General features: G+C 32.8%; 1 protein-coding gene across 1 annotated transcript; it reads right to left on the reverse strand.

Moving 5' to 3' along the window:
• Positions 1-2,034: 2,034 nt before the first annotated feature.
• Positions 2,035-18,356, reverse strand: LOC132734471 (cotranscriptional regulator FAM172A homolog). Its single transcript, XM_060721218.1, has 10 exons — positions 18,175-18,356; positions 14,019-14,054; positions 10,243-10,264; positions 9,097-9,153; positions 8,354-8,454; positions 7,559-7,624; positions 7,072-7,200; positions 4,683-4,805; positions 3,977-4,061; positions 2,035-3,402 (listed from the first exon to the last, which is right to left on the reverse strand). Exons 1-10 carry the CDS (start codon positions 18,262-18,264, stop codon positions 2,924-2,926), a joined length of 1,188 nt encoding a protein of 395 aa, XP_060577201.1. The 5' UTR covers positions 18,265-18,356; the 3' UTR covers positions 2,035-2,923.
• Positions 18,357-27,046: the final 8,690 nt, after the last annotated feature.

A 27,046-nucleotide genomic window follows, 5' to 3' on the forward strand; every position in this document is an offset into this window, starting at 1 on the left:
CGACCAGCATGGATCCAGATCAGCCTGCGCATCCGTGCAGTCTGATCAGGATCCATACTGTTCGCTATCAGTTTCTCTACTTGTAATAGAGTTGGATTAGTAGTCATTCACTTGCATTGAAGTTGCCACGGTAATAACTGGTCAGACGACCAACGATGAGATATGACCACAAATAAGTTGAAAATCTGAAATTTGCTTGAAAACAAGGCAAACAATGCTCTGGTGTAATGAAGATAATCAATTACACTTTGATTGGAAAATAAAATCAACAAAAGTTACCAGCAGTATAAATAAATTTATTTCCAATGCCAAAATTAAATATTTTTTTCTATATTAATGCCAAGCACCAGAAGCAGAATCTGTAAGCAAGTTTGTAAATTCTTGTATTAAAAAAAGCATTTGTGAATAGTTATAGAACACATACATTTTCATTTAAAAATTAAAAATTCTTTGTTGGTTAGGACATTTTTGTATAAGACACATATATTTTCATTTAAATTCTTTGTTGGTTAGGACATTTTTGTATAAGACACATATATTTTTTCATTTAAATTCTTTGTTGGTTAGGACATTTTTGTATAAGACACATATATTTTTTCATTTAAATTCTTTGTTGGTTAGGACATTTTTGTATAAGACACATATATTTTTTCATTTAAATTCTTTGTTGGTTAGGACATTTTTGTATAAGACACATATATTTTTTCATTTAAATTCTTTGTTGGTTAGGACATTTTTGTATAAGACACATATATTTTTTCATTTAAATTCCTTGTTGGTTAGGACATTTTTGTATAAGACACATATATTTTTTCATTTAAATTCCTTGTTGGTTAGGACATTTTGTATAAGACACATATATTTTTTCATTTAAATTCCTTGTTGGTTAGGACATTTTTGTATAAGACACATATATTTTTTCATTTAAATTCTTTGTTGGTTAGGACATTTTTGTATAAGACACATATATTTTTTCATTTAAATTCCTTGTTGGTTAGGACATTTTGTATAAGACACATATATTTTTTCATTTAAATTCTTTGTTGGTTAGGACATTTTTGTATAAGACACATATATTTTTTCATTTAAATTCTTTGTTGGTTAGGACATTTTTGTATAAGACACATATATTTTTTCATTTAAATTCCTTGTTGGTTAGGACATTTTTGTATAAGACACATATATTTTTTCATTTAAATTCTTTGTTGGTTAGGACATTTTTGTATAAGACACATATATTTTTTCAATTTAAATTCTTTGTTGGTTAGGACATTTTGTATAAGACACATATATTTTTTCATTTAAATTCTTTGTTGGTTAGGACATTTTTGTATAAGACACATATATTTTTTTCATTTAAATTCTTTGTTGGTTAGGACATTTTTGTATAAGACACATATATTTTTTCATTTAAATTCCTTGTTGGTTAGGACATTTTTGTATAAGACACATATATTTTTCATTTAAATTCCTTGTTGGTTAGGACATTTTTGTATAAGACACATATATTTTTTTCATTTAAATTCTTTGTTGGTTAGGACATTTTTGTATAAGACACATATATTTTTTCATTTAAATTCTTTGTTGGTTAGGACATTTTTGTATAAGACACATATATTTTTTCATTTAAATTCTTTGTTGGTTAGGACATTTTTGTATAAGACACATATATTTTCATTTAAATTCTTTGTTGGTTAGGACATTTTTGTATAAGACACATATACATTTTCATTTAAATTCTTTGTTGGTTAGGACATTTTTGTATAAGACACATATATTTTCATTTAAATTCCTTGTTGGTTAGGACATTTTTGTATAAGACACATATATTTTCATTTAAATTCTTTGTTGGTTAGGACATTTTTGTATAAGACACATATATTTTTTCATTTAAATTCCTTGTTGGTTAGGACATTTTTGTATAAGACACATATATTTTTTCATTTAAATTCTTTGTTGGTTAGGACATTTTTGTATAAGACACATATATTTTCATTTAAATTCTTTGTTGGTTAGGACATTTTTGATAAAAAAAAAAACTACACATGAAAACAATAATTTACATCAGATCATAAAAACACAGTCATGTTCCTCTATCTTCAGTAAGCAAAATTGCAGGCTGAGAGGGTTTGAACCCCAAGTGTGGCAAGGTGTTGTTACCTTGAAACTGAATATTCTTTGTCCAGTACTGGTAATTCCAGGAACAGATTCAAAAGCGTGGCTTCCTACCCTATGGAACTACGATAAGTTTTGTAATAACCAAATGTAATCAAATTTCTTTTAAAATGTAGTTTTTTGAATTGCCTGTCAGTCATCAAAGCTGAAACTTAAGTGAGTTATAGTACTGTGTATTAGCATTCTAACATTGACAAAATGATATGCACAAGGCTATTATACATTTATGTACAATAAAACAAGTCTTGAAAGTGTGAAATGGTAGTAATCAAAGGAAATGAATTTCACTCAAAAAAGCATTATACTTGTGTTGAAAACAAAAAAGCACACACTGTGTTTATGTACAGTAATTGCACTAAAAATATTATCAATAAGATAAAACAAAGTCAGAAAACAAGAGGGCCATAATGACCCTTAATTGCGCTTCCAAGTCCCTTTTTGCCATTTTAGGAGTAATAACTGTGTAAAAGAGATAGATAGAGGATGTTGCTAGCATTCCCAAGTAACAAATAAATCTGATAAGGTTCTTGAAGCCAATAAATCTATCATAAGAAAGTTTCAATGTATATCTCCAGAATTAGTTTATCAGTATTCCGAAATTATTTTATTTTAAATAACATAGCACATATTTCTATATTGTTAATAGCTTTCAAAAAAGCAAGTACACGTTTTTTGTACAATGGCACTGAATCTTGTCCAAACCCCCTAATACAACCGCAAGAATTATGTAAACAAAATAAAATCCTTTCTATAATTCTGACTTTACTTCAGGTTTGACTTCATCAATATCTACAACAGAGTCTTTAGGCTTAGAGTCTTTCGCATTTTCTAATTGGTCAGATTCTTTTAACTCGGTTCCTGATTGGCTGGATTCTGTCTCATCAGTCACAGCCTGGCTTTTATCTTCTATCCCAGCCTCTGATTGGCTAGTTTTCGGATGTTCTTCATTCTGATTGGCTGAAATTTTTGTCTCCTCCCCTTTTGTCACTGATTCGCTATTATCTTTGTTCTCAGCAGTTGACTGGCTAGTTTGTGACTGATCTTCATTCTGATTGGCTACATTTTTAGTCTCCTCCCCATTTTTTTGTTCTGTAGCAGGTGCTTGCTGAATGTCTTTCTCTGTGTCACTTTTACTTGAAGGATTGATAGTTTCATTGTACTTCTTTGTGAAGTATTTGAAAATGGAATGCATACTAGTGTAACTCGTTTTTTCATGAACATCTGTACCTATAACCAAGAAAAAAATAAAAACATTATACACTTTATATAAGAAGTAATGAACAAAAAAATTTACAAAATAAGAGGAGAATGAAGAAGTACAACGAGAGCTGGTTAAGGTTATTTATTTTCCACCAGTTTCAGTTCTAATCAAATCTTCATCAAGAGAATTTACTGTAACAATCAAATGAGACATTATTATGCATCATAAGATATAATAATAGATAATGTAGATTTGATCGTTTTAAGAGAGAAAAAAGCTTTAAAATGTACAGTCAATTTTTATAGAATCTCGAGGTAAAATAGTTTAATTTGTTGGGTTTTAAATCACATGGACAATGTGTAGATTATGTAGTGACTTTCCAGCTTTGTAAGTGTAGGAAGACCTTATGTGTCCCTTTATTTTTGATAAAACCATCAACTTTAAAATTAGTATAATGTAAGTTTGAATATAGAAATCAACTCCAGTTTCAATTTAAAAATGTAATTATTTTATTTGAAAAAAAATTAGTATAAAAATTACGAAAGGTAAAAACAACATCGTTTCAGTCCATTATCTCGAAGCATGAACAAATAAACGCACCAGCAGAAACTGTAGGCACTTCATCTGTCGATGTGATGAGAGGGGCGTCAAGGGGATCCATTGCTGAGGCCCAATTTACCACATTCTACAACAGATACGAGCTATTTATATACATGTAACTCATCTAAATAACAGATGACAAGAAATTGTCTCAGAAACTTGGCTTTCCAGTTGACGATGAGCAATTCACAAAGCTTAAGCTTACTACTGTGAATTCACTTATTTTCGCGGGCATGAAATTTCGTGGTTTTGTCACAAAGAACATTTTCGTGGGTACTTAAATTTGTGGACTGTTTATTTTTCTAAAAGGAAGATGTAAATAATGTGTACAAAAAAATCTTAAAAGTGGCTAAATTTCATTGGATCTTAAATTTGTGAATTGACACAGCCACAAAACCCACGAAAATTAATGCCCCATGAACATTGATGAATAATAATGATTTTGCAGTATATATCCCCAGGTAATCAACATAGATAGCTCTGTTTGTAAAGTAGGAAAAGGCCATATTTTTTGTAATCAAAACAAATATTTTGATGGCATTTAAGTAAAAGTAATTCTGAGAAACCTAGAAATGTGCCAATAGAACACGGATGCCAGTTTCAGATGTTTTGTCAGTCTACAGACAGCAGGACAGTTGAATGAGGGCAAATCTATATATCCGCCAAACCCCTCCCTTTTAAGGCGGGGCATATTAAACAAACATACCTGTTTGTAATATGACACGACCTCTGGCTCCGCCTCCTGACCTCTTAACCCATGAACAGAGTCAGTGAGAGCTATTGCAAACACTCGTTCTTCAAACTCGCGTAGATGATTCTTACACTGAAAATTTTATACATTCATTAGTAATATACATGTACATTCTATCTCTAGTTACTCAGTAATGTCAAATACCAAATATCTTAGCTCATGCCTTTGTAGTTTTAGATAATAAGATTTGAATATAATTTTCTATACAAGTCTATGTAAAATAATAAGTAACTTGTGTATATGACCAAAAAAATACATGTAGTTACACACCTTATTTCAACACATTGTAGTTTTTGAGAAGATTTTAAAGATTTCATTTTTAAAGTCTAATTGTACCACATATATATTAATAGTATGTATAACTTATGCAGAGGATCATCAATTAAGGATCAATCTTGTCAGTGGTGAAGTTTGGTCAAAATCTGACCAGCGCTTTTAGCTTAAACATTATTTATTAAAGCTTAGTTATGTAGAAAACTTGTAGCTCATTTAAGTTTGCTTCCTGGAACTAACCAGTACTGGTGTCATATGAGGAACTATGGTTCTGACCTAGGTAGAGCACACACCCAATACCCCTGGATTGAGAAGTAGATACCATAACCACTCCCCTTGCTGTTAATTTGAGCACTTTATGCACACGACTTCTAAACACAATAAAGGCCACAATACACTATATCACACATACGTATACTATTTCTCAAAGTAGTGCACCTCTAGGTTCATGCTTTTTTTTTTTAATTTAGACAATAAATACTAAGTGAACAAAATTTTTATAATGTAATTCAAGCAGCTTTTGCAAAAGGTACTGCAATCTATCCACAAAATATGCCAAAAATTTGTGAAAAATGCAAAATTTAGTAACACTTACTGGATGGGGTAGAAGAAGAAATTTTTTAAAAGACTGTTTTCCACACTAATTTTGTTTTTTTAAGAATACATATGTATTTGTAATGCTTTGTACATTTTGTTTACTGTAACATGTACATGTATTGTATTCTGAGAAACAAAATATGTTTTAAAAAGGGGGGAAGGAAAAAAAGGAATTTTGGAAGAAAAATTTAAAATTATTTTTGGGATTCAATTTTGAAATAAAAACTTTTAAATTATTAAAAAAAAAAGGGAAAATTTTGAAATTTTTCCCCATAATTCCTTTAAAAACTCTTGGGGGATTTAAATTTTACCCCTTTTTATAAACCCCTTAAAATAAAAAGGGCAAATTTTTTTTATTTAAATTTTTTCTTTTAAAAAAAAAAAAGGGGCTTTAAAAGGGTGGGTTTAAAATTTCCAAAACCTTTTTTAAAACAAAAAAAATGAAAAAAATTTTTAAAAAAATTTTCCCTGGAATAAGAATATCAAAAGAGACTAAATGCTTTTAAAGGGGGTTTTCTTTTTTTTTAATTCTGCCCTTTTTAAAAAAAAAAAGGTTTGTTCAAAAAAATGGTTTTTTTTAAAAGGGGTTTTGGGGCTTTTTCGGGGGTGGGGGGTTTTTCTTTTTAACTTTGGAAATAAAAAAAAGGGCTAATTTTAAAAATTTGAAAAACTTTTTTTCAAACCGGAAAATTCACAAAAGCAGAAAAGTTTTTAATTTTTAAAACCCATTTTGGGGCCCATTCTTTAATAAAAAAGTTTTGCTTGAAAATCAAATTTTTTCATTGGGGGGGCACAAACGGTACCCCTGAAAAATTTTTAACCTAATTTTTTTAAACCCGAAAATTTTCCATTTTTTTTTTCCAGTTTTTTAAGTTTTTAAACCTAAAACTCTTCATGGATTAGTTATTTTAAGAAGAAATGAAAAACGTATTCGAAATTTTAAAAAGAGGCTTCGCAAATCTCAAGACGTTGTAGGATTTCAATTCCTTGAGCAAGAATTTTTACATTCATTTTTGCATGGTTTGTTCAATGTTTAATTGTAACTGAAGCAGCTTTAGTACTGGTTCAGACTAGTTCAAAGGAACGGATTCGAGAGTGTTCCAGATTGTTTAAGTAAGCTTATAGCTTCCAACACAATCAAACTTAAATAAATTTGTATAAACTAAATAACTCTCTAGTCCATTTTGTTTCAACTTGAACTGGTATCATATTTGAGACCCTACCCTTTACCTTTCTGCATTTAAGTGTTAGAATTGCCCGTGTCTGATTTTTTTAGACAGTGCATTGTTATTCAATAATTAAGCATCAAACACAGTCTGCTCAGATAACACAGGAGAGCATACTGGCCTGACTCCATATTAATGGTTTAGGAAAATGAGATAATTGTCATTAACCCTCGATTCTAATCGATGATAAATAAGTAGAGAAGTTGCCACTGTAACCAGTAAGCTTCAACTCTCCTTATGTAATATTACCTTCGAGCCCATTGGCCGGCCCTCACCACACCACTCCCATGTACCAGAATCATCATTTTCTCCGTGTTTGTATATAAATCACCACTTATAAACACAAATGATCTCGGTTCTCCCTCTTCTGCATTGGCCTATATATAAAAATATACAAACTAGAACTATCACTGAATGTAATAAATACCTGGCTTCCTTAAATGGTATACTCACACATGCACAGTGCGTTAACTGGAGTGCAGACATTAATCACCTGCACTCCAGTTACCACATTGTCTTGCGAGAATAAAACAAGAGCATGCCTGTTGATTGGCTACGATCTCTCATACAAATCAGATGCCCTTGTGTTTCGATGCTCTTTCTTTTATTAGTGCTTAACCAATACCAGTAAATAGTTACAGAGTGTTTTGATGTACTGAAAACTTTCTTGAGTTTTATACCCTAAATACTTCTGTTACCAGGTGAGCATTCTCCCGAGAACAAGGTTATACTTACAGGAAGATAAGCTCTCTGTAGCTTATAGTCTTTTTCCATCATCTGATAAACCTTCTCTGTAATCACCTACAGAATATAATATAATCATACATGTATCAGAAATTAAAGGCACATTATGCCTAAAAAAAATAATACATTTTTACTTCTTTAGAAAGAATTTTATAACGTTTAAATAATGGTTTTAGAGCACAATAGAATTTTGTTACCTGAAGAAAGTAGCGCTAAATGTGAAATGCTAAATGTTAACAAAAAAGTAGTCTGACTTCCATACAAAATACTTAATCAATTTATCAGTACTAATTGCCAAAAATAAACAAAAGAAAAGGATGGTTTGGGTAATTGTCTAATATGTAGCCTTTTTGAAACTATAAAGTAAACGAACTATAAAATTGCTTTTGAGGCATAAAAATGAAAACAGTTCTAATACAGAATGGGCCTTTAAAATTCTTATGATTATAGTGACTTTTGTGTACTGGTTATCTAATACTGACAGAAAGTGTAAGGTGTAATTTGTAGAAGGTGAAAAATATTCATTTTACAGAAAAAGCAGAAAATCAAAAGGAGCAAATTTATATTGAGTAAAAACATTTTCAGTGAATTTAAAACTTTATAGAAATATAATCAAATTAATCAAAAATATTTAAATTTAAGAAGAAAAAAAAAACTTAACTAAATATAGAAATCTGACCAAAAAAATAAAACATGATTTTGAAACATTTTTTGTAATTCATTATCTAATTCTAATTGTCATGTTACGCAGTCATTATAGTCCGATATTGACCATATTGTACTTACATCACCGAGGGCATTATAATGTTTCTGGTTGTAATGATGGTCACCGTCCCTTACATTAAACTCAAATGGTTCATTTGTGTCTTTATTGCGCATCTGTCCTTCTAAAATCATGGAATAAAAATAGTCAAATTAACCTTTAAAACTGTATGCCTCCAGATTAAACAAAATATTTCCAGAAAATTAAACTTGAGTAAAAAGATTTTAAGAAAAGTGAAAAGATTCAAGTAATAATTCTACATGCTATGTGCGATTAATCATAATAACTGATATTGCAGTATTAATCACCATATTTCTACAACATGACTTAATGCAGTAAGGGCTATTTTCACATATTCTCACCTCTTTTTGGTAATTTACATGGATTGCAAATGCCATTGGAAATTTGGAAATGTTTGTCATTATTTTTTTTTGTTCACTTCTCAATATTTTACTTTTAAAAATATTTTCAAAATTTTCATGAAAAATTAGCATGAATTTGGAGGCCTGCTGCTTTACAGATCAAGTAAACATTGTAAAAATTAAGGGTACTATTTCATACAACAGCATATGAATGAGATAGTACAGTGTACATACATGTACATAATTGTTATAAGCATAATGCACCAAACCATCCATTCCAAAAAGGAGTATTGAACATAGATTTGTAATTCTAAAACAAGGTTTAACTTCAATCTGCCAGTAGCCTACTATTATTTACTATTTACTATTCATTATCTAAGAAATATTTTTGTAACTTTCAATACCTGCGTTGAAGTAGTACCCAAATCCATCCAAGTCTGTCGGGAAGTCATATGTTGGTTCTGTAAACAGAAATAAAATGTGCAGTCACAAAAGTAAAGAAAAACCTAAACTAAATGCTGCCGATTTTTTTCATTTCTTGTATATCACAGACTTACCTGTTTTGATATACAAATTGTCATCAAAGACAACTTTATTTCAGTTGTTAAACAACGGTCTTATTTTATTGACAAAGAAAACTGTATTCATTCTTAGATTTTGAGCCTTAACCTTTTACCTCATATAAGCGTGTTTCGACGGCTTTCCCCCACCCCCCACCCCCTTTTTGAGGCATCAAACAGTGAAAAAATGCCCTATTTAGGCCCCAAACACTGGTTTTCGTTTGAGAAATGTTGTTAAAAAAAGTGACCACTTTTTCGGCGCGGTTCCCCATCCAATTGTTACATCAGGGGGTTGCCAGAAGGGGGATGTGCCCCCTTCTGTTTGGGGGGTTTGAAGGGGTCCCCCTCATCGCCAAGAAAATTTTGGACATGTGACAGGCTAAAAATGGCCTCAGGTCGATCTTAGGGTAACTAGTAACCGATGCTGAAAAGCCTTTTAGTCTATCTCAATTCATTGAGAAGTTGCAGCACTTTGAAATCAGTTTTGATGGAAAAAACAATGCAAAATAGTGATTTTTGGCAATTTTGAGACGTCCCCCCGTTGCCATGGTAACAGGAAATTTACAATTGAGCATGCTGTTATAGAGGCTATGGTGTAGTCAACATTTGTGCCAAGTTTCATCAGTATTGAAGCATTTTTCATAGTTTCATAGCAGTTTGAACTTGTTACAGGAGGCTTTTCAATGAAAAAGGCCATTTTTCGCAATATGCTCATGGGGTAAAAGGTTAAAGTGATTTGGTACATCATGTTATACCATATCTACATGTTATCATGTTCTAGAGCTTGACCAACATTTTTTTCTCAAGAAATATTTCATATGAATATCCAAATGATATATTATATATCTATCGTTTTTATCAATATCTAAAATATATCTGGAAAATGTGTCAAGTATTGAAATTTTAATAGGAAATTAAAATGCAAAAGAAAAATAAGTTAATTATAGCATGACAGTTATGAATGACAGAAGAAAGAACAAATAAGCTTACCTTCATCACCCATCACTTTCTTCTGAAAAAAAAAAGATGATAAAAGGTATGAAGACGTATCAAATTCACATATAAATATAAAATGTGTCAACTATCAATAAAATCCCATCTTAATCAATATTTAAGTTATTAATTAACATAAAAAAATGGTCCATTTTCTTAAATATCATTTTGTTAAAATATTGAAAATTTCAGAAACTATAAAAATCTTGTAATCTTGTAAAAATCTTTAAGTCTTAGATCTAAAATTTTATTTAACCAGTCTAAAATTACTGGAAATTTCAGACACTAAATTCTAACACACACACACAATTGTCTGAAAGAAACACCCAGTATTGCAAAAAATGGGAAAAAAAGTTGAATGGTTAGTTTTTATGGCATTATAACCCAAAAATGGTTTTATTTTTATTTCTCAAAAGCACTTTAATTTTTGGTGTCCCTTTATAGTTTCCAAGAAATTACTCATTGACTAATTTAACCTGAACCATATTTTGCTTCTGATTCTTAATGGTAACAAATGCAATTATTGATGTGGACTATTTTATACGGAAGTAAAAATACTACTCTTGTTTACATTTTGCTACTTTTAACAAAATATTTTAACTTCAAGTAAAACGCATCTAACATGCTCTAAAATTATCATTTACCTGGTAAATGTTAAAAAAACTCATGTCTGCTCTTTCTAAAGTTTGAAAAATTGAATGGTTTCTGAAGCACAATGTGCCTATAAACCAAAGTAAAATGCTTCATCAGACCATCAGACTGATATCATAGGCATACCAATTTTAACCAAAAGTTTTCGAAGATCATGTCAAGCCAAAAACATAGATATTAGTTTATTTTTATCAACTTTCTTAAATAACTGAAACTAAGAACCAAAAAGTACCAGCACCAGGAAAGCAAGCTTAAATGGAAGACATATTGTCTAAAATTTCTACAACAGTGAAAAAGAGTAGCAGCTAGTACAAAGAAAAGCTACATACTATGTTTATATGACTGCATTCATTCCATTTTACTCAAATGCCATATGAAATTGAATTTGATATTTACAATGTATTTGTTTTAAGGTCACACCATCTTTGTAAGACTGTAATATGGCCAAAGGATGATCTTATCCATTTTAACAGTGAGGGATACCTTCAGATGTTCCTCTTTACATTATTTCCTCAAAAAGTAAACTGTCAATGTAAATTGCGAAATCTTTTATGCATTAAGGATTTTGATGTTCATCTGGTATTTCTATCGGACAGCTTTGAGGAACAAGAAATTAGACATTTTACCCACTCGGTCACAGAAGCCTGCCTACATGTATATACTGATTTCTACACATTTTAATGACTTTGGTATATATGAAGAGAAAATTTAAAAGGTAGCCAAACTGAACTTTCATTTTAGACAAAATAAGGATATTCCATATATACTAAGCTTTGATAGTACCTGAGAAAATGAACCTCAACAGAAACTCTGTCAGAAAGATTAACCAATACTAGCACTAAGACAATTTGGTCATGATAATAGTTGAGCTCAAAGAAAATGTCAAGATGTTATTTTGTTATCAGTTAATGATTTACATTGGTCCGTCTCTAATCCTAAACAAGCAAAAAGAAAGCTATCTAGCATTTAAGATATAGGTTAAACACACTGCAATGGAGTAAGCCATCATAAAGAGGAAAAAAGTCTTTTTTGTCAACACATATATTTCTAGGCTAGATAATTGTATAAATGAAGCAGAAAGCTTGCACTGACAAAAAAGAAAATGATAACTGGCAAAACTGGCAATAAAATGGTCACTTACACAATACATACTGACAGCATTGCTATATCTGTACAAAACCGCTGTATATCTTGCTGTCAGCGAAATGTTATTTTACAAATACATATTTTATGCAGCTACAAATTCTTTTAGTAGCACTCTGGTTATAGATAGTATTTTTACTGTTGTTTTTTTATGCTGTTAAAGGTATATGATAATAATGTAATTTATATAACCTGTCGAAAGTCTTTTAAACCTTTTTATAATACTGCACAATAGCTTTATCTGATTGAAATTGAAAATATTTCATATTTTGCTGTAGAGCTGTCATCGATAGAAAAGATATTGATGTACCTTAGCTACTTTTTATCAATCAATAATCAATGGAGATTTGAAAAAAATTATAATTTCTGATTTAATAAAAAATGTCTAGAAATTATAACAAGAGCAATCAGTGATCACATGTGTCGCCTCATGATGGCCAATTTCATGTTGAGACAAATTTTGTGACAGACGGACAGACAGACGGACAGTGCACAACTAGACTTGGTACTGATCATTCCTGTAAAGTTTTGATAAAATTGCACCAGTATTTTATGAGGAGTAGTCCGGACAAGCTTTTGGGTATCTGGCAACACACAGAAAAATAAACCTTTTTATCAAAGGGCCATAACTCAAACAAAAATCATTCAACCGGAAAACCCGTGCAATATGCGCAAGGACTTGAGCTACAGATCAATCCTGTAAAGTTTCATTGAAATTGCATTAGTGGTATAAGAGAAGTAGTCCGGACAAACTTTAAAAATAAAAATTATTAAAGGGCCATAACTCTGACAAAAATCATTGAACCGGAAAATGCTGACAATATGCACAACTAGACTTGGTACTGATCATTCCTGTAAAGTTTGGATGAAATTGCACCAGTATTTTATGAGGAGTAGTCTGGACAAGCTTTTGTGTATCTGGCAACACACAGAAAAAAACACCTTTTTATCAAAGGGCCATAACTCGGCCAAAACTCATTCAACCGGAAAACCCATGCAATATGCACAAGGACTTGAGCTACAGATCAATCCTGTAAATTTTCATTCAAATTGCATTAGTGGTATAAGAGAAGTTGTCCGGACAAACTTTAAAATTAAAAATTATTAAAGGGCCATAACTCTGACAAAAATCATTGAACCGGAAAATGTTGACAATATGCACAACTAGACTTGCTACTGATCATTTCTGTAAAGTTTGGATGAAATTGCACCAGTAGTTTGAGGAGTAGCCTGGACAAGTTTTGTGACGAACAGACAGACGGACAGACAGACGACGAAGAAGTGATCCCTATATGTCGTCACTACTCCGTAGAGGCGACACAAAAAGTCACCCAAAAGCAAATGCCCTCAGCCAAAACTATAATGTGGTTATGAAACAAGCATATTGACCAAAAAGGGTCTGAAAAAAATCGAGCAGTTGGCATTTATAAACTTTAACACAACAAAATTATATATGAATAGAACATTAAATTTTATTTGACAGAATTCATTTTTTTCATGGTTTAAACAGATATGAAAGTGCATAAAAAGCAAGTGTTAGATTATAATAAGTTATTATAGATTTCTTATTGTATCTTTGAGACTTGCCATCTGATATCAATATATCGCCGATATGCTTTCTACTGAATCAATGACAGCTCCATTTTGCAGAAGCTTTGTTTATATAGATAATACAAATGAGCCGCGTCATGACAAAACCAACATAATGGGTTTGCAACCAGCATGGATCCAGATCAGGATCCTTGCTGTTTGCTTACAAACCCTTCACAAGTAGAGAAACTGATAGCGAACAGCATGGATCCTGATCAGACTGCGCGGATGCGCAGGCTGGTCTGGATCCATGCTGGTCGCAAACCCATTATGTTGGTTTTGTCGTGACACGGCTCAAATGTCATGACTGTCCAATGAAAACCGATGTTACAAGTGCACAGCATTATAATAAAGTATTTAATAATATTAAAGCATTATTTCTATAATACCTGAATCCAGGTCAAGGCTCCTCCCATAGTGATAATCTGTTGTATCACAAATAAAACAAATACATGTAATACATGATAAATAAAAGACCAAAAAAGACACAATAACAAAAAAGTTCACAAAAATCATAACTGTTCACCCTCAAATAATAGAGGAAGTAACCAATTCATGCAGCCCATGCAATTGTTTCTAAGCTACAATGTATGCTGTCGACAGTTGAGCACTTCCAATATTTTTTACAAAATGCTAGGAATATTTAAGATGTGATAGGAATGTGTTGTTCTGTATCTTTTATAACGATGATGTTAGATCATGTGATAAAGAATGATTTACAAATAAAGAATTTTTTATATCTTTTCATGTCAAAAAAACTTCAGTCATTATACAAGAGCTACTCCATAGCAGGCGACACAAAAATCATTGAACCTGAAAATATAGATAATATCAATATGCATAGATAGACTTCTTATACTGATTGATCCTATAAAGTTTGGCTGAAATCCACCAGTACATTGTACAGGCCCCGATGAAATTTGCTCGCCCTTCATGAAATACACGCGCCTTGCTTTTTGACAAAATTTGTAAAAATCAAACACAAAACTCAAATTGGCTAATTACTGGTCTATATCGGTATAATTGGCATTATTCAATTACATATTGTTTAATAATGTATATCATACTCTTTTTTTTTATTATATAATCTTCAACATAGCCTGAATACTTATCCCATTCAAATTTTAACACACTGGGCTAAAAAATCGACCTCATGGCTAAGTTTAAAACATTGGCCAATGCGTATGTATAAAACATTATTGAATGCTGATGTCGCAACGGAATAGCTTCATCATACGCATTCAGTAAAGTTCTATACTTAGATATAAGGTCATTTTCTGCTTTTCGGTTGACAGTATTACGATTAAAATGGTGTTTCATTTTTTTACCGGATAACTTCATTTATATTAAATATTTAAAGAAACATCATTTGGATTTTTACGACCAAAACTTTTACTAGCAAATGCAAGTCGGCCAGCTGATTTGTCAAGGCCTGTTGTAGTTTTGGAGTCATCCGGTCAAGTTTTGTAACAGACGGACAGACAGACTACTGAGAAGTGACCCGTATCATTATGTTGCCAGGACTCTATAACAGGAGAAACAAAAACAGATTTAGCATGGAAATCCATATTATCAGCATACTTAACATTTCAGGTATGTTTGCATTGAATTTCATGGATGAATTTATTAATTATTATTTTGTGTGAAGCAGAACAAATTCAACTAAAAATGTCCTTTTTATTGAATGAAGTCAAAGATTTTTTCAATTCACCGTATGCATGACTGTAGCCCAATTAATTCGGCGTGGCCAGTTTGACCATTTTACAAACTTTTTTTCATACTGTTAAATCGTTATGGAAAAAGACATCACCTGTCCAAAATAATCTCGATGCCTTCTTGACAAGTCTAATTAGTACAGTTGGACTAGCAATTTGCCGCACATGACAAAATACTGAGAGTATGTCTGTAATAGAGTTGCGCTGATAAAACAGAGTCCAGTAGAGTATTTATTATTTCTTTATGGCCTTTAAAGCTTACTCATTAAGATTCAAACACATACATGCCATAACGTCCCGGATGTCCGGGACAGTCCCGGAAATAAGGTGTCTGTCCCGGAGATGATTTATGTCCCGGTAAAAAAAAATCTAAAATAATCTACTTTGAAGCAAGAAATTTTACATTTTTATATAATTTTATTGTCAAGTTTTTACAAACAAGTCTAGAACGTAATAACGAACGATTATCCCCTAACAAGCATTGCAATGGTGACACTAATCCTTTGATTGGAATATCTACGTGCCCTTCCAACAAACAATTATTGGCAATAATTTTGATCAATTAAAAGATTAATTGTTTACCCCCTGTGGCTTCCTGAGCGAAGGTGTCATACACTGTAATTAACAACTGGCCAGTATAAATTTAATCCGCCTGGAGGCAGTTATTAGTGGTCAAACACCGTGAAAATTACTGCTACAGTAAATATGAGGTGATGAAATCTACAAGATTCAGCGAATGTTTCAGGTAAACGACATGGCTAATTGTTAGTACTTAACATAGCTTTATTATATTCTGTGACTGATTGAATTAACGATGCCTAAATACTTAAAAAAGATAGAAAAACTGTTAATACGGGAAAGTCAAAGCCCGGGCCCGCAAAGCTTGCCAGGCTATAGACTACATGTGTATATCTAAAAGAAATTCAAATAAAAAAACAATTAAAAAATATATAGAATTCTATACCTATCAATGAAATTTTCAGTGTCATTTCTAGTTAGGCGCCGCCATTTACAATGTAACTCAATGATAAAAGGCGGTGTATTCTGATAACGAAACAAATCTCAACTTTTCGGATTAATAATAATCGTCAAGTGTTCCGAGTGAAAACGGAAGCGGGTACATATAATTTTAAAACGGAAAAATGAATGGATTTTTTACCGACTTCCCCGTTCATAGGCTTTGCCTAATTTCATATTAATTATTGTTTATGGTGTCATTGAATTTGCAAGTTGTAATTTATACCGTTAATATAGGTTGTATGCCATTATATCAATTTAAAAAAATACGTTTGCTGATAAATGCCCCACCTCCAAATGAAAAGTGTCCCGGAAATGAGTCTAAAAAATATGGCATGTATGCAAAGATTACTGGAGGTTACGTACCACGGAGGATTCGTACCAGGAGGTTACGTACCGTTTTTGGAGGTTACGTACCACTTATTAATTTTGGAGGATACCATATATATTATTTATATAAAATACAAATAATATAAAGCATAACAATTATAAAAAAAGACCGAATTATAACTTTAATTTTACTTTTTAAAAATCACATAAGAGCAATTTATATAAATGCAAACGTTTTACCTGTATCTATGTGTGATTATCACACATTGAGAAATGAGTAATCTAACAAATCACAAACAAATTGCAAACTATTGAGATTAGTGTTATTAATTATTTTCATCGTTTGTTCAATCGTTTCAGTTTTGTGTTGTAAATAAAAATTGTTTATTATCGTTGATTGTGGTTTGTTGTTTATTCTTATATATTCATACATATTTAATCTTGTTACAAAATACAATTAATGCGCGAATTTAATCAATAAACCTGATAATTTCACACCTGATCCCTTATTATCACTTTATTACATATTTCTATAGTGGTACGTAACCTCCAAAAATGGTACATTTATGCAGTGGTAAGTAACCTCCATGGTACATGTACGTAACCTCCAAATTCCTATGCAAACATAATGTTTGCAAGTTATAACTTGAGAGATGGTCATGCAAAAGTAGCTAAAAATAGACTCTTGACAACTAGAGATATACTGGTCGGAGAGATAACTCCGACGCATAGATAACCCCGACACTTGAGAAATAAAATTTTTATACATGTAACTTAACAAAAAAGCACATTGTCACCAAGTAGTATAGGAGCAGGGCAGAATGTGATGATTTTTTGTAAGTTGGTAAACTTTTTAATATTTTTCAATTAACCGAAACATTTCGTTGGTAAAAACTACTTCAGAACGTTCTTTTTACTAAATTACAATGAGGTAGTTAGAAATGTATTGACCACAGGCCACTGACTTGGGAAACATTTTTGAAAACTTGTTTTTACATCAACAAAAAATAGATAAAACATATAAGATGTAAAAATAAATTAATGATGCTGATTTTCCTGTCATTTTTTATTTAAAAATTTAAGTGTCGACTTTATCTACTGTTGAGGGGTAAAATACCATGTTTTGTATACCCCATCCAGGACCTTAAAGAAGTACCAATTCTCATTTTCATACATAATTTTTGTAGTGTAATGTAAAGTCTTTGAACTGAACTTTATTTAGGTGGTTCAATATTTAAAATATACAGGAAGATAATTAAGATATTACAAAAAGTATGTGATTTAGTGTCGGAGTTACCTCTCCAACCAGTATAATGTCCTATAACAATCAGGAAATGTCTTGTTAAGAAACAGTTAAGATAACTTACAATCTGATAACGATCTGATGAACAGATGAAGAAAGGATAACAAAAAACAAATTTGTCAATTATTTTGCAAGTGACTTAACAATATTTAAATGTTTAAGTCTTGAAATAATGTATACCTGAATGTGACTTTGTCCACTGACGTATGTTATGAAAATATAAAATAATGACAAGATCTGGTAATATGTTAAACATGCACTTTTACACATACGTAATGGAAATTTGCAAGTAAATTATTGTGGTTTTTCCTTTGGGTTTTTCCCGTCAAACGTCCATCGACCAAGATGAGGAAGTTCTCGTTATCCAGAAAGGCATGAAAACAACGAAAAGGAACTCAATTCAAATTACACGAAAATGATAGTAAAGATAATAATTATTGTCTATCACAAGCTTATTTTTATATACAAAGCAAACGATCTCAAAGATACGGAAGCGTCCTGGTGCCAATTTAACATATTCTATAAAAAAAGATAACTCCTTCGTAGGAGATAGAAAAAAGCCTAATTAGGAGTTTATAACTCCTACGTAGGACTTTATAAGTCCTGCGTAGGACTTTTAAACTCCTACGTAGGACTTTTTTACTTCAACGTAGGACTTTATAAGTCTAACGTTGGACTTTGTAACTCCTACGTAGCACATTAAAAGTCCTACGTAGGACCACGGATTTATATAATATTTGTAATATAAATCCGTGGTAGGACATTGTAACTCCTATGTAGGACTTTTTAACTCCTACGTAGGACTTTTTAACTCCTACGTAGGACTTTATAACTCCTACGTTGGACTTTTATAATATTACTCCTACCTAGGAGATCAAAAAGCCTAGTAAGGAGTTTGTTTCTCCTACGTAGGACTTTATGACTTTATAAGAAATAAATACAGAATGTTTTGCAAATTTCAACATTACGGACCGGTATATCGGCGATGGAACAAGATACTTAATCCCCCCGGAGAAATTTCAAATCTTTGGTTTATACAGAATTTATTTAAGTTCGATTGTGTAGGAAGCTATAAGCTTATAGACACACTTTAAAATCCGTTCCTGGAACCAACCAGTACTGAGCAATGAGCGTAAAGTTTCTTGTTCAGGGAAACAACGACTGCCCCTGACGGGGTTTTAACTCATGCGGCTAGCGATCATTAGATTACTAGTCCGACGCGTTTACCACTTGGCCATGCCGCCATACTTCACCTTTCAATACAGTGTCTCAGGCTTCTGAAGTGTGAAGTGTCTTAGGGTGAGATGTCTGTGAGCATGTATCTCGGAAAATTGCTTCACAGCTCTCCGAAAAAAATACTCGGCAACAAGCATTTAAGTGTTTAAGATATTAATTCACGTATATCAAAATTTTAAAAGGCTTTAAAGATTACACTTTCCATACGAACTAGCTGACTTAAGTGAGCAATTTATCCATTTTCAGCTGTTTCGAATAATTTAATCCTTATATGGGCGGGGGTTTAAAGTGTCTTGTTCCAGCTCCGAAAAGTTGCGATTTCCGAAGCAATATGCATGCATAAGTTTACAAATGAATTATATCCTACTTTGAACAAATTTAAGCTTCACCCATGCATTTTTGTATAATTAACATAAATGTACTTAATACAGAATCATCATTCAATATATGTAGAGAATGACATCTTTAGTAAGTTCAATTTTCGGAACTAGTTGTATTGCTAAAAATAATTCAGATTATTGAGTTCTGGGTTATTCCGCTTAAGATCATCTCTGGCTACAGAAGAAGGGTATCTAATAAAGCGGCTTGCCACAATTACACTTTGACAAATATAATTTATTTTCCTACACAATATGCTATCCTAGGTTATACTCTAGCATACATTTGTAACATTTCAGTCGCACTCTGTGCTTTCAGCACTTTGATATGTATCCTACGTAGGAGTGATAAAGTCCTACGTAGGACTTATAAAGTCCTACGTAGGAATTATAAACTCATAATTAGGCTTTTTTTATCTCCTACGTAGGAGTTATAAAGTCCTACGTAGGACTAATAAAGTCCTACGTAGGAGTTATAAAGTCCTATGTTGGAGTTATAAACTCCTAATAAGGCTTTTTTTATCTCCTACGTAGGACTTTATTAGGACTTATGAAGTCCTACATAGGAGTTAAAAACTCCTGATTAGACTTTTTTTATCTCCTACGTAGGATTTATAAAGTCCTACGTAGGAGTTATAAAGTCCTACGTATGAGTTAGTAACTCCTACGTTGGAGTTATAAACTCCTACGTTGGAGTTATAAACTCCTATGTAGGAGTTATAAACTCCTGATTAGGCTTTTTATCTCCTACGTAGGAGTTATCTCTTTTTATAGAACATGTTAATTAAATTGGCATCAGGACGCTTCCGTACAAAAATGGCACAAAGTGTACTTAGTGTTATCTTTTAAAAGCGCTTTAAGAGGCATATATTGTTTCACACAATTTTTCCTACGTATGAGTTATAAAGTCCTACGTAGGAGTTATAAACTCCTACGTATGAGTTATAAAGTCCTACGTAGGAGTTATAAACTCCTAATTAGGCTTTTTTTATCTCCTACGTAGGAGTTATCTTTTTTTATAGAACATGTTAAATTGGCATCAGGACGCTTCCGTACAAAGATGGCACAAAGTGTACTTAGTGTAACCTTTTAAAAGCGCTTTAAGAGGCATATTGTTACACACAATTGGTTTAACTACAACATTTGCCAGATTGATGTCACCTACATGTATACTGTATTTTAATTTCAGTTTTCAGTCACGTATTTGAAACAGTTTCAGCGAATTACGTATATAATGCCAATCATATATTCATCTTCAATTTACTGATAAAGAAAAATATCACTGATAAAGAAAAATATATACATCACCTAAAAAAAGACATTAATTTTGCATCGTCTGTTCTGTTATCATAAATACAATTGTCACCAGAGGAGATTACAACATTTTATTACAGTTACGTCACTTTATGTTGTGGTGAAAAATACGTTAGCATTAAGCTGCGGTCTCACTTACTCCCGGAAGAGCCTAGGACCATCCCGGTAAGTTACCGGGATGATCCGGGACGATCCGGGCTGAAATTATTGTTGCGGTCACACTTACCCCGGCAGCACTACGGTAGTTCCCAACTAACCACCCAGGATGCGCTCCGGATCATCCAGGCAGAGCCCAGGTGAAGCTACGGTTCATGCCGGTGCTTCCCCGGTCGTTCCTGGATGACGCCGGAAGAGCCCCGGTTGACCCAGGCAGAGCCCCGGTCGATCCAGGCAGAGCCCCGGCAGAGTCCAGGACGATCCAGGCAGAGCCCCGGTAGAACCCCGGTGGATTGAAAACGCCCGAAAATGATAACATTGATACATAATTTTTATTTAATATAATATCTATTCTTCCGGAAAAGTAATTCATGATGATTTTCTGAAAAATCCTTATGCCATATTGGATAGAAGGGAAATGGGAAGGGTTTTAATACAAACAAGTGAAATCATCTCAAATTGTCGTTATTCATTTGAAATGATCCGGGCTTTGCCGGGGCTCTACCGGGATCAACCGTAGCTCTACCTTTATCCTCCGGGGCTCTGCCTGTAGTTACCGAGGCTGTGCCGGCATATACCGGGGCTCTACCGTAGCTCTACCGGCTATATCATACCCCTGATCATCCCCGGTTTGTGCCGGCAGAGCTACCGTGCTTCCCCGGTATAACCCCGGTCGTTCCCGGCAGAGCTAAGGATGAAGCCGGCAAAGCTATACCTTCCCGGATCATCCCGATATTAAATATTTTATTCCATCCGGGGTCGAATGCCGGATATTCCGGAATCATCCCGGATCATCCCGAACGTTGCCGGCAGAGTTACGGATGTACTCCGGGTGTTCCCGGTTGTACCCCGGTCGTTCCCGGATCACCCCGGACGTCTACCGGGGCTCTGCCAGGGGTTATAACTGATTTTCCCTCTCTCTCTCTCTCTCTCTGTCTATTTTTATAATAACAAATCAAAGTGCTGCAGCACTGAATGCGACGGACATGCAACCGGGGAGACATTTAGGGTTATTTAGAAAAAAAAAAATAAAACACAAAATATAGGAATTTATAACAGAGAAAATTTGTTCCATACAAGGAGCAATATATTTTGTGTCCCAATCTGATATAATCCAGATTTTCTACTTTCAAGCAGAATGAAATATATGCCTAAAACCCTGGTCAAACTTGTAAATCAGTGTCATTATCGATTTATTCCAAGAAATGATATGTAAATGGAAAAAAAAACTTTCAACGACATATTTCTAAAATAAAACCATGCAAATAGACTTCAAGCATAATACATTATACCACGGATAAATCCGTGATTATACATGTGAGAATGTTATTTAGAATTGCTTCGTGTTTTAACATAGTGGGCATATAGACAATAAAATATAAGTCATTTGTATTTTTATTTCTTTTGGATATGTACGTCTCATTAAAAATATCTTTGGTTAAAATCATCAGCAATTAATAGTCACCGTATTTTTTAGATTTCTTTTATTTGCAAGGGCCAGAGCACATCGTTTTTATTTTAATCTAAATGTCACAATTTTTTTTTAAAAGCACTATAGTGTTTAGTTGTCCTTTTCATTTTCACACTAAATTACATTTTCAACTTGTTTGCTTCTTACAATTGTATAGAATTTCTAAAAGTATTGCATGTGAACAAAGTAAGTATCCGCTGGTTTATAACATGTATAATGTGTACTCCCTACTGTCCGAAAATCAGCACAGGTAAAGCAGAATCTATTTTTAGAATAGCGAAGGTTAACTCATATCGTGACCTAGAAAATGTATCTAATTTATTAATAACTGCTGAATATTCAGCTAAACCCGCGGTATGAGTCACGAAAATAGTTCTTCTTTTATTAATGCGCGAGTTATTCTAGAGTCCAAAAAACTTTTGATTTGTTAATAATAATGTTTTGTATAATGTAGAAATATTTATTTCCTACTAATAATTTCTTGGAACTCAGAGCTTACACCTTTATTATAGTATAATTTGCTGTCCTATTTTTTCGACAGCGGTAAATCGTTTCGGCAGTAATTTGCATAATTGCGCAATAATACTACGGGACTACAACGTTTTTATCAATCATATACGTCCATATTTTAACTTGGATAACTTAATTTGAAATTGAAAAGGCTAAATATGGAAGATTTTAAGATATCCCGACATAGTATGGGAGTTTTAAAGGATCAAATTCATGTACTTTTTCTTGGGCTGTTAATCGGTTGAGGACACTTTGCGCGAGTGTAGCAGACGAAATCCCATGTAGATGACTTAGCTCTGAACGCGCCTGAGGGCGCGTCCGTCGCAAAAAGTCGGACAGCGTTCTCAAGTCGATGACTGGCACAGTATAAATTGCAACAAGTTCAAGATGCCATGATGCCAGAATGGTGAAGTCCCCATCATTGTCCATCTAATTTGACATTAAAGGTGGCCATTTCTACATTAAAGTAAAACGGGTATTTCTTATAAGAGAAAAAGAAAGAAGTGATGAGATTAAGGAGACCATTCTCATTGCTAAACAACTCCAACGGTATAACCTTTTTAAACATTTGCCTTTCCAAACTGGTGGTTTTTTTTTATTTATCTTGATATAATACATGTATATATTTGTATTTTTTACGTAGCGGTGTTGTTGTTCTTGTATGTTTTTATCATTTATTATATGTAGTGTTGTAAACAGTATTTGCTCTACTACCATCAGTCATTCCTCTCTTTGTGACCTGTTGTATGAGGTTTGGCGTTTAGTTGTGTATTTGTCACTCATCTAATTTTCCCTCTCCATACTATATTCTGTCACCTCGATCCCCTCTGCGCACAGAGTGCCCCACTGGATGGCATTCAAGTATGTCTCGTCTTCTATATACATTTTGTATATCTGGGGGAAATATCGTTCGGTTTTGGGATCCCTAAACGTAGGTACACCCACTTTTGCGTTCAAATGGTCAACTGCATAATTTACTCTGCGGAAAAAAAAGAAGCTGCTTTTCTAAGATTGTATAATATTTAAGATACAGCTGAAATAATGTATGTTACAATATTTTGAAACATTAAAATATGACGTCAATATCGTTTGATTAGAATGTAGAATATGATTTTGAAACAGAGAATTTGTAAATAATCTACTAAAGTTTTAATTTTCTGATCCAGCAGACTGCTTTAACATAGATTAGACCAAAACACGAATAGCGCATATATATTATTTTCATTGAAGAAACAATAATGAGAATAATTCCTTATGTATATAACTGCTTTTTAAATTTGTCTTTTGACGTCTTGTCTGTGATATGCAGGCTTCATAACCTCAGATTCCCTTTCAAAATTCCATTTTATTTAGTTCCGCCCATTGTTTTCTCGTTAAAGGCACACGCAAACTTTTACTTGGGGACTATACGTCGCTTTTCATGGAATGACACTACTGTGTCACATTGAAGGTTCCATGATAACCGCCGTAAGAACACATCTGCGGATGTTTCTGAATTAAAAATTTCACAATTTTTGTGTTTAAATGTTGAATTCTGCTTAAGCCAGTGCTAGGGGCGTGGACGATAACTTGCACTTTCCAGTACCGTCCATGAACAGGCTCAATCAAACCGAATCTGCAACATTTTACAAGTTTGCCGTGTTGGGCTTTCTTTAGGGATTCTGTTTTTCTCTATTTCATTGTCACATCCGTGTTATTTGTGCCGTGTGGCGGCTGTAAAATATCTCCCCGTACATTTAATCAATGATGTTATATTTTTGATCCTTGAAGATCGTTCAGCACGACATTATTGTTGTGTATACATTCTAGATGTTATTTATAGTTTCTTATATATGGAATTTTTCAACTTGGATGGTTCCAGTATTCCTACTTGAATACTGTATAATAGCCCTTAGGATATGATGCCTGCTTTTTATTTGTCTTTTGACATCTTGCCTGTGATATGCAAGCTTCATAACCTCAGATCCCCTTTCAAAATTCCATTTCATTTAGTTCCACCCATTGTTTTCTCGTTTAGGGCACACGCAATCTTTTACTTAGGGACCATACGCCGCTTTTCGTGGAATTGCATTACTGTGTCACGTTGAAGGTTCCATGATAACCGCCGTATGAACACGTCTGCGGATGTTTCTGAATTCATAATTTCACCATTTTTTGTGTTTAAATGTTCAATTCTAAAAACAGAATCTCCAAAGAAATTCCAACACAACAAAATTGAAAATGTTGCAGGCTCGGTTTGATTGAGCCTGTCCATGGACGGTACTGGAAAATGCAAGTTACCGTCCACGCCCCCTAGCACCGGCTTAAGCAGAATTCAACATTTAACACAAAAATGGAGAAAATTGGAATTTAGAAACATCCGCAGATGTGTTCATCCTAAAAAAGAATTTGCATTCATATAGGTCAGTCTAAAGACCTAACTGTGTTTTAATGGTCTTTGACGGATGCCTTCACAAATGTCTTCAATAATTATAATTTCTTATAAAATCCACACTTTTCAGCTATCGTTTTGCACACAAACAAAAACTTTTAATAACTTTAAGATATGTTATAATAAATCTACTTTGATTACTCAGTACATGTACCAATTAAAACTGAAATATGGTGGGTGATTAGTGACAAGTATAGTTTTTCGTGTGACCCATCGCGATAGGACGGAATGCGATTTCGTGACCGCTTTCCTGTGTTTTTGAACTTTTGCCCTATGGACGTGAACATTTGAAGATGCAACAAAATTATGGAGACAATGCAACACATTTTAGGTGTCGTTTTTCGCCTAATATTCTTCATAATTTGACTTCGTCGTCCAATCGCCTTTATGCCGCATCACGTGGAAGTTTATAATGCATGCCGCACTTGGTAAAACCACTCAAAGTGTATAAAAACTAAAACCAAGTAGAATCCATTTGCAAACATTGCAATTACTAGTATGTGTAAGTGATATGATTTGGATTTATTTAAGCAAATAAGGGTCGTTTTCGGTATTTAATCATTTCATCGAATTCTTTCACTGATTTAAGTAAACATCATATGCTTTTTATGACATAGACATTAATAATTTCATTATTGAATTTGATTGTCACACTGTAAAGGCACAATATTCCTCAGAAATTAAAGCATGTTTCCTTCTTTAGACAGGACAAAAGTGAGTTTTATCTAAATGATAATGGTTTAGAACACGAAACGTACATACTTAGAAAGAAGCGCTGAGTATGAAACTACAATTATGTATTTGTAAAAGAATATAGACGAAGTAGTTTTTTGACTTTCATTTAAATACATAACAACAATTAATGTACTAATTTATGTACTAATTGCCAGAAGGAAACAGACGCAATAGATGATTCAGGTAGCTGGCTAAGTAGTTACTTTTTGGAAACTAAAACAGGACATCAAAAATAAAAATAAAAAGTTTTTAGAGATACAAATGTATCAAAATTAAAAAAGAAATGCTGGTGAAAGGTGCCTTAAATTTGTATAAGAGCTCAAAACATTTACTGCTTCATTGTCTGTAATATTCTAAAGTACATGTATAATGGTGACTTGTGCAAGAATCAGAGATTTATATCACACAAAAAACCGCACAACTTTAAAAGAACTAAAAGGTACTGGAACGTTATAACCAAGTTATTCTGCGTTACGTTCACGTTCACATCAAATTATCATTTCACTTGGTCTATGATAGGCACTTTGAAAGAAAGAAAACAATTTAACTACCTTATTTTCTTTGTTTCATACGACGTGTCTCGGGGTCTTCATTTTTATCCCCTGAACACACTCTATCAAACCGAGTCCTTGTTTCCCCATTGCTCGCGAGGATACTTATTTGATTGTAAAATAGCTTAGGTATATAACTACCGTACAAACACATTTAAAGTTTACGGTTTTCAATATTCAATAATCTTATGCAATGATTTTTCATTCGTCAACTGGTCACTGAAATATGATACGTTAGTTGCCATAAAATATGGTCTTCCACGTAACTATG

The sequence above is a fragment of the Ruditapes philippinarum genome, unplaced genomic scaffold (genome assembly GCF_026571515.1).
Source record: "Ruditapes philippinarum isolate M1 unplaced genomic scaffold, ASM2657151v2 ctg4318_1_1_1_1, whole genome shotgun sequence".
Taxonomy (NCBI): Eukaryota; Metazoa; Mollusca; class Bivalvia; order Venerida; family Veneridae; genus Ruditapes; species Ruditapes philippinarum.

Bases quoted from the DNA above. Each gene is read 5' to 3' on its own strand.
- LOC132734471 (XM_060721218.1), bottom strand. From the start codon at position 18,264: ATGTGTAAAAGTGCATGTTTAACATATTACCAGATCTTGTCATTATTT. The intron at 9,154-10,242 runs GTAAGCTTATTT...TTCTGTTTACAG, and splicing joins GAAAGTGATGGGTGATGAAG to AACCAACATATGACTTCCCG. The intron at 3,403-3,976 runs GTGCGTTTATTT...TCTTGGTTATAG, and splicing joins AGTGCCTACAGTTTCTGCTG to GTACAGATGTTCATGAAAAA.